General features: G+C 28.6%; 1 protein-coding gene across 2 annotated transcripts; it reads right to left on the bottom strand.

Moving 5' to 3' along the window:
* Positions 1-158: 158 nt before the first annotated feature.
* LOC125201986 (elicitor-responsive protein 1-like) lies at positions 159-2999 on the bottom strand. 2 transcript variants are annotated; one of them, XM_048100296.2, is made up of 5 exons: positions 2850-2999; positions 1961-2071; positions 1185-1347; positions 963-1098; positions 159-321 (listed from the first exon to the last, which is right to left on the bottom strand). In XM_048100296.2, the coding sequence occupies exons 1-5, from the start codon at positions 2917-2919 to the stop codon at positions 265-267; spliced, it is 537 nt and encodes a 178-aa protein (XP_047956253.1). In that variant the 5' UTR covers positions 2920-2999; the 3' UTR covers positions 159-264. The 2 variants fall into 2 exon arrangements, with proteins under 2 accessions (XP_047956253.1, XP_088920600.1); XM_089064474.1 differs by having other exon boundaries at positions 2826-2969.
* Between the last annotated feature and the right edge of the window lie 5987 nt (positions 3000-8986).

The following is an 8986-nucleotide window of genomic DNA, read 5'->3' on the forward strand; positions in this document are numbered from 1 at the left end:
ACATTAATTATACATTAAAAGACTCATAATTGTATGAAATTTTGTGGCTTTAAATATAAGTACTATAACAAACTACAAGGCTTTTAGCTTTGTTCTTCTTCCTTTATTTGTGTAATAAACTCTACTGACCGAATATTTGAAGAGCTAACAGAGACTAGTTATTCACATAAACCCTTTACTTACACATCCATATTTAATTAAATACAATTAATCCATTCAAACAAACCACAACATTGATATATTAGAGTAAGAGATTGGAAACAACTAGCTAGTTTTAAGTTTCTTTCCACCATCCAATTCTTGCTGATCATCGCCTTCCCTCTGCACCACAAAAACAACTTCATATTAGTATTTAAAATTTAATAAAAAAATATAATCGAGAAGTTAAAATAAATAAGTAATGAGTGGAGTAGTTTAGAAAACTAGTAATAAACGTATATAAATTGTAATATTAGGCAATTAGAAATTTTTATATCATTTACACTTAAAATCGAATCATGAATATTATATTCTAATAAATAATCATCAGACTTAGAAAAAAATTACTCCGTCCCCCAAATATTGTCCCACTTTGACCGACACGAGTTTTAAGAAATGTAATAAAAAATGAGTTGAAAAAGTTAGTGGAATATGAGTCCTATTTTAATATATTAGTTTTATAATAAAATGTGCGTATGAATGAGTTAGTGGAATATGTGGTTCACTATCAACAATGGTAAAAAGTGAAATGGAATAAATTTTGTGGGACGGACGGAAATAGAAAATTGGGACAAACTTTCAGGGACAGAGGGATACGGAGTATATTTTTATTAGATATTTGCATGATTATCTTCAAATCAAGCAAAGAATCAGGAGTCAATTTATCGTATAATTTTCAAATCAAACAATTTACTACTCCATGTCCATGATATATAAGTAATATACAATTAATAATAAAATTTTATATTAATAAAATGACTTACATCCATGGTAAAAGTGACTCCAACTTGAATTTCACCACGATATGTTTTGTCACTCGCAACAACCCTATACTTTTGAATAGGCATTTCAGCCTTGCCTTCCTCCATTCCTATTTCCAACAACTCATTCACATAAACTCTGCAAATTCACAACTTTATTACTAATAATTAACATAGTATAATAAAGTAATTAATTGGAAAGGTGGGATTAAGAGGGTTAATTACGTGGCTTGGCCAAGGAAGTCATCTAGTGTGAAGTTGTCTTGGTCAATAATTTTGAGGATGAGTTTGTGTTGTTGTTTCCTCTTCTCTTCTTTAGACATGCCTTTCTTCAATTCCACCTTGAATTTAAATTTCTCATTCCACACTGCTTTCCTGCTGCCTTGCCCTACGATTTCACTTAATTAAACTCATTTCTCCAAAATAATTAATTAATACTCCTCATTTCATCACAAATATCTTGTATTTCTTAAATACAAAATAATTTTCTTAATTTACTAATCACAAAAGTAACGAGTTAGTTATGATATGACGTAAGGAGGTATGGAACTAAATTATTTGTCATGTGGTACACAATATAAATATTTCAATCCAATATATTTTGCATTATAATTATAAAAAAATCTACGTATTTTCATATATCCATTAGAGCTAATGGTTGAAAACTTAACAGTTTGATCAAATTTTTGATGCATTTGCAACTTTAAAAATCAGCGAAAAATCATAAAGTTTAGATTTCTTTCGCAACTCTCACGGCCAAAAAATTAGTTCGCATGCGTTTAACATATTATTCTGGCATTTTCTTTACGAATAGGCGATATCGTTTAACTCACTGGTGGTGATGTCCGGTTGATCAAAATGTCACATGGATTGAACATAATTTCAATTATTTATAAAGTTGCAAACCAAACTATTGAACAAAATTTCAATTATTTTTATGGCAATTTGCCCATTTCATTATTAGTAGTGATGCTAATATTTAAATGATTAAATATACTTACCCTTGAGACAGACACAGAATCTGAGGAGAGATTTGGAAATTTTACTTCGTCCGGTTGTGCTCTTCTGCTCTTGATTATTGTAGTGAATCTCAACGTATGGATCCACCCTACCTGCACCACTAACTTAATTAATAATAAACATATTAATTTAAAAAGTGGTTATTATTATATCGAGTAACTAATTAAGTAGAATTAGTAATGAACTCAATATTTAAATAATGAAGTAAAAAAAGTCTCGATGAAGTAAATCACAATCAGAGTAGAGCAGGTATTCATGAGTTGTCATTTTACTAAATTGAAAATAATAACAGTTGTAATCAACTACATATCCACCAAAATCGGGTCGACAGATTCCACCGCTAGTCTCAAAGATAGATAGACTTTCATTGAATTCGGGCTCTAAAGTTATCGCTAACTTAACGGTGCAGTAGTTCAGACAGGTCACTTGATGACCGTCACACCATCTTTATCTTCTTTAATGTTGCAACCTAACAAGTTTCGTTTTTCGAATCCCCTCCTCGCAAATTTAAGTCACAAGTAAAATAACAAGTATAAATTGGAAAATGAGCTTACACAACTACGTATACGCATTTGTCAAAGCAATTAACCCTATTTCCCAATATAGATCTGTTTATTCAAACTAGGTCCCTATCAAATAAAGAACACAATGAATCATACATATATTAATTAATTGAAAGAAAAAAAAAATAGATATTTTGTTGGACGACGAAGGAGATGATACTACTGCGTTTTGCATATATATTAAATAAAAATTTAACAAATAAAACAGTATAAATAACTGCACAAATTAATAACCAACTGTTTTATAGATAGAGAAATGCTTCATAAGAAAAACACACATACAAAAAGATAAATTGGTTAAAAATACCGAAGAATTCAGTGTTTTGGAGATTTTTTGCGCCGACCACCGTCACCTCCATTGTTCCTCTCATCATCATCTCTCTCTTTATATAATGTGTGTGTTTTTGAATGTGTGATTCTTGGAAAACTAGAAGAGAATGTATGGTTCACAATAAAGGTGTATATATATATATATGTATATATTAAGAGAGGTTCTACTAAATGAAGACAAACGTGCCACATGTCTTTTTCGTTTTCTTCCTAACCAAGTTCATGTTTATGAAGTTAAATACTAATGACTAAAATCCAAAATTGATATTCTATATTTGCCAAAATAATATTTGGCCGTGTACATTTAGTACTGTTACTAGCTTCTAATTTTAAACAATAAGGTGGTGTTCGGTTTTTCTAGATAAAATAATACTAAAATACAACACATGATTGAGTTGTGAGATTATTTTAGTCGTAGAAGGTTAGCTACGACTAATTATCCATGATTATCCATCTATGATTGAATTGTGGGATTGAGTCTCATGAACCAAACACATTACATATTTAATCCGAGATACAATCTTGCAAACCGAACACCCCATAGGAGTATGTTTTAGATTACTCCTTATTTAACGATTTTATAAAAAATTGACGATCAGTTATATTTTGACAGAGTTAAATACTCCCTCGTCCCACTTTAGGAGTCACAGTCACTTTTCTGCATTCATTTTATAAAAATGATACTAATAAATAGTTAAAGTGGAGAAATGGTAAAGTAAGAGAGATAATAATGTTGAGAAGTTTTATAAAACAAGTGCAGAAAAATGACTGGGACTCCTAAAGTGAGACGATGGGTGTATCATTCTAATTAATCATTTTAACCTAATTAATCAATATTTAAAATTGAATAAAATGTTTTATTTACAACAAAAAATATTAAATAAAAAGAAATTCTCTTTAATTTTTCAACTAAAGTTTCAAATTGGTTATGTACGTTGTTAGTCTTGATTAGCCTTAATTGGTCATATGCATTAACATCGTCTTTTACATTTATAAGCCAAAAATTGAATTGAGTAAATGCTTTTTAAATTGAAGAAATATAAGTTGACAATACGCATTCCATCTTATTAAAGCATTAAATAAGTTGACAAGTTTTTTCAATCGATCCACTTGAAAAGGCAAGATTATTGTACTACATAGCAATAAGTTTATTACTACGTCCTCTTCATCTTCAATGAGGTCATAATCACTTTAAACAAATTAGATCAAAATAAAGATTGCCCTCAAAAGTGAGGGTCGTTGTGGAGGTGTAGCTGACAATAAATGACGGATAAAGAATAAAAATTGCTGTGCAGTGGGATCGACAACCTCAAATGACAAATTTAATCGATCGAGAGTGAGATCGTTCAACCATCCTCACGCCACAAGGTGTCAAGGCTCCATCATTGAGAAGTACTATGATTATAGAAAATAAATTAAAGATATTAGGAAATAGAACAATAATTTTAAAAGAAATGGAGTAGTAACAATTTGAGATTGCGTATCTTTCCATTGGAAGTGCCGGACAGCAAAGCCCATGGCAGGTATTGTATTTGTCTGTGTCTTTATTTGTAGGCTTACATAATAGTACTCCACATTTTATTTAAAAGTATTCATATACATTTAAAATATTCATACCTAATATTTTTTTTCCAAGTGTGCTTTATATATACTCGTCCTTTTTTTCTGACTGTGGTTTATATATACTCGTCCGTCCATAAATAAATGCCTTAGTTTACGGATTTTGAATATATAAAAAAAGAAAATAGCTGAAAAACTTAATTGAATATAAAACTCTATTTTTATTATATATTATTATATTTTTATGATAAAAAAAAAGTGATTGGAATATGCTGTGAGGTCCATTTATGTGATTTTATGATTTAGAGGCTATTTTAGAGGAAAATGAGGTTATTCAATGGGATAAATAAATTCAATGTAAAGCATAAGTACATATATAAATATTTTCGAAAGTGCAAGCATCATATATAAAATATATTCGCATAATTAATAATCTCATTAATATACGAGCACATGCGTCGAGTTTGGTTAATGTAATAAATCCAACTCATTCCATTCGAATATGAGGTGCCATTGCACTTAAACCAATTAGATCTTTAAATTTCACAGGTCAGCAAATAATTCTACCAAATCCACATAGAACATTAACCTAATTAATATTATTGTTTTACTAATTATATTATTAGTATGTGTATATGAAAAATACGTCATCTATAAAAAAAATAGAACTACTAGTATTGCTTTTAAATGTTGGTCCATTAATTGAAATTAGGCTCTTTCGATTTATTGTTATATCTAATTATAAGGTGTGTCTTATTTTTAGCTTATACTAATAATATTTTAATTATTTTTTCTTTATATTTTTCTTATTTAATTATTTTTGCATTACAATTATGTGGATGGAAGTAGTATTTATTTAATCATTCCACCTAATGCAGCGAAGAGAAACGTCATGTCCAACTAAACACCTTTAATTAATTTAATTAACGAATTAATTATCTAATAAACACGTTAGTTAGCTGCATGCGTAAGTTAATAGTAATAGACTAATCCCGGGAATTTATATTTTGGATTTACGTTTTATTTTGTTAAAAGAGAAGTCGACTTGACCATACAATAAATTCACAAAGTTAGTAGGGATTTTTTTTTTCGTGAAATGTAATTAGTACTATTTAATATTTGTAGAAAGTAGAAACATGAATTTGGATCCATCGTCATTTGCATTTTGGATTACTTTTTATTACGGAATTAGGGCCTTTGGTGCTGTATGACCGTCAATTAAGCGATACACTCAACTTTTATTTTGCTTTATTTTTTGCAGTTTCGAATTAATTATTTAGGATAAAGAATAGTTGTATGATAGAAGTAATAGTTAATAATATAGATATGCATAGCACTGATAGTTTTTTATACGACACGATAATTCAACACAAAATTAATAAGTTTGGGTGAAGTCTTATTGAATTTGTATCCTTATTGGGCCGACCCAATAAGAACATGATGATTTCGGATTGGGTTTGGGTTATCCTGATATAAGAAATAAAATTATATTTTAATTATTTTTATTAATTAAAAAAATTAAACTTTAATTTTATTATTTTAACTTAAATCGTGATACAATTTTAATCATGTTATAACAAGTTTTAATTGGGTAATTTTTTAGTGTAATATCAAATTTAAAACGTTTTTTTACATATACATATCCACATAGAATATAAAAATAATAATTATGAATTTTAATATTAAATTATTTGAGAGATAAATGATTTCAATATTATTAGTTAAATATAGATAAATAGTACAAAGAAAACGTAGAAGAGAGAGAACATAGGGTGAATCATATTATTTGGAATGAAAATGATAATTTTTGTCAACAAATCATAAAAAAACAAGATTATTGACTATTAATTATGGATTGAGTAGTAATTTTAATTTTTAAATATATAAAGAGTAAACGTGACGATTATTTTGGAGAGGTTTAGTAGTTTAATCATGATAAATGATTTTAAGTTTTACGATTTTGAAACTAGTACAGTTGGGCTCCAAACAAGTAGTAAATTATTTGGTTGAAAATGGGCTCATTACAAATAATATTTGGGCTCATGAAAGTTATATGTATGCCTTTTTTTGAGTTATTGGCCTTTTAAACGGTAGGACAAAATGATATAAAAAAAAAGCCGAAGTATTTCAAATAATTTCACTTTAATAGCCCTTCCATTTTGGTCAAATATAAGGTAGTGTTTAGACTTTAGAGATAATGACTTACTTATATTCATGGGAATAGAAATTTAAATTTCAAATTACAAAAATTAAATGCAATTGTAGGTATATGTGGATACCCATAAATAATACTGACCATATTACACAAACGGTAGCATGAAAAATTTATTAAATATTACCAAAAACAAATTATTAATTATTGCCTTTTAAATTTCATTTTTACCTAATCTATCTCCAAATTATTTAAGGAAGTGTAAATGTGAACTCACTTTATATTTCGCAAAAGTGAATGCTACAAAAGCATAATATTCTTGCTTTCTGAGAATATTTGGGGATTTGAAGACTTTTATACAAATCAACACTAAGTTGCTTTACAAAGGTATTGGTTGATTTCAATGGGAATGTTGTGTTATTTTATGTTTATTTAAATCATATCTCAGATTATATATGTGGTTTGTAGATCTAATTTTGGTTATTCAGAAGATTTAAAGTCTACAAGTCTCACAAATGTTGAATTATTAATGTTTATTATGATCTGTTTTTTGTGTGGTAATTATTTGTTGAATTGTTGGTCCTATTTGATGAGATGATAAATCCGGATTTTAAATTTTAGGTAGATCCAGTGTTGCTTACTTACTAGTTTTCAAGTCTAATAATTTTTGAGAATGTTCATTTTGATTATTAAGTAGATCTGAAGTCTATTAGTCTGAAGCATATTAATGTTTATTATTTAGTGGAGTAGTTTTGCAGTGTAATAGTAATATTGAGCATGTTAATTTATTAATGTTTATATTTTGTTGTTGTGTAGTAATCCAATGAACTATTATCGTTTCTTTATGAGATCTATAGATTCATATATTAATTTTATTAACGTTTATTATGTTTCGACGTTGTCGTGTAGCGAGTTGATGAATTTTGTCGCTTTTTTGATACGTGTTTAGTATAATAAGTTTGTGTCTATTCCAAAAGTGTAAGACGTGTCAAGAACGGCGTAGCTTCAATTAATACTTCATATTTATGATATTTAATCTACACATATATGCTTGATTAATTTCAACAATCAAAAGAAGTAATATAGATAATTAATGTTGATGTTGTATGATTTCCTGAAAGGTTCTCACTATTTTCTAAAATTTAGTTTTTGTTTTTAAATTTAAAATAAAGTGAAGTTATTGTTTAGCATCTGATGTCAATTCATGATGAGATTGTAGATGCAGATTTTCATTTTTAGGTAGATCCAATATTGTTTTATTTAGTAGTTTTGAAGTGTAAATATTGAGCATGTTAATTAATTAATGTTCTATATTCTGTTATCGTGTAGTAATTTGATGAATTACTGCCGCTTCTTGATGAGATCTATAGATGCACAATTTAATTTATTAATGTTTATTTCGTTTCGGTGTTGTCGCGTAGTGAAATGATTAATTTTGTCGCTTTTTGATGCACATGTTGATCAATTTAATAAGTTCGTATCTAATCTAAGAGTGTAAGGCGCGAGTGTTAAGAACGGTGTAGCTTCAATAAATACTTCGTATTTATGATATTTAATCCGCACATATAAATTTGATAATTTTCAACAATCAAAAGGAGACATGTATTTTATTTGAAGATGGATTATATTAATGTAGATATTAATTGTTAATGTTGTATGATTTCCTTTTCTCACAATTTTTACAAAATTAGTTTTTGTTTTTAAATTTAAAATAAAATGAAGTTTTTTTTTTTTTTTTTTTTTTAATCTAGTTCATATTATACATATGTTTTGTATTTTTCTCACATTGGTCATGGCTTAGAATTTGAATCTTGCGTTTAACATTTTATAAATTTTTTTTGTGTATATATAGTACTCTCAGAAAGAATGGAGAAAGGATCATCTTCACAATATGTCTCTGCTGAAAGAGAACCAAGATACAGGTAACTAATAACAAAACTATAAGTTAATAATTAGACTCAATTTTCAATTATGTGTATAATATTTATAAACATAGTATTATTCATACGTTTAAGAGCACTCCCAATGGCGACGGCGAAAATCCGGCGATTTTTCGCTGGATATCGCCGACTTATCGCCGGCCATTGGGAGGAGTTCGGCGATTTTTCGGCGAAAATCCTACCGATTTTACGCCAAGCGGCGTTTTAACGCCGGGCTATCGCCGGATCATCGCCGGCCACTGTGGGGAGCTGTTCGGCGATTTTTCGGCGATGATCAATTTTTTTTTTTTTTTCCTCAACGGTCATATTCTAATTTCCACCCCTATAAATATTTCATCCTCTTCCTCCATTCATCACCCACAAACTTCATTCACACAAATTTTCAATCTTTTTTCTCTCCATCTTTATTAAATGAGTTCTGATTCATCGTCTCGTGCTCAGTCCGACGAGGAAATATCACAT

Source organism: Salvia hispanica, chromosome 2 (genome assembly GCF_029641045.1).
Source record: "Salvia hispanica isolate PSC_SH4W2 chromosome 2, Shi_PSC_v1, whole genome shotgun sequence".
In the NCBI taxonomy this organism is placed as follows: Eukaryota; Viridiplantae; Streptophyta; class Magnoliopsida; order Lamiales; family Lamiaceae; genus Salvia; species Salvia hispanica.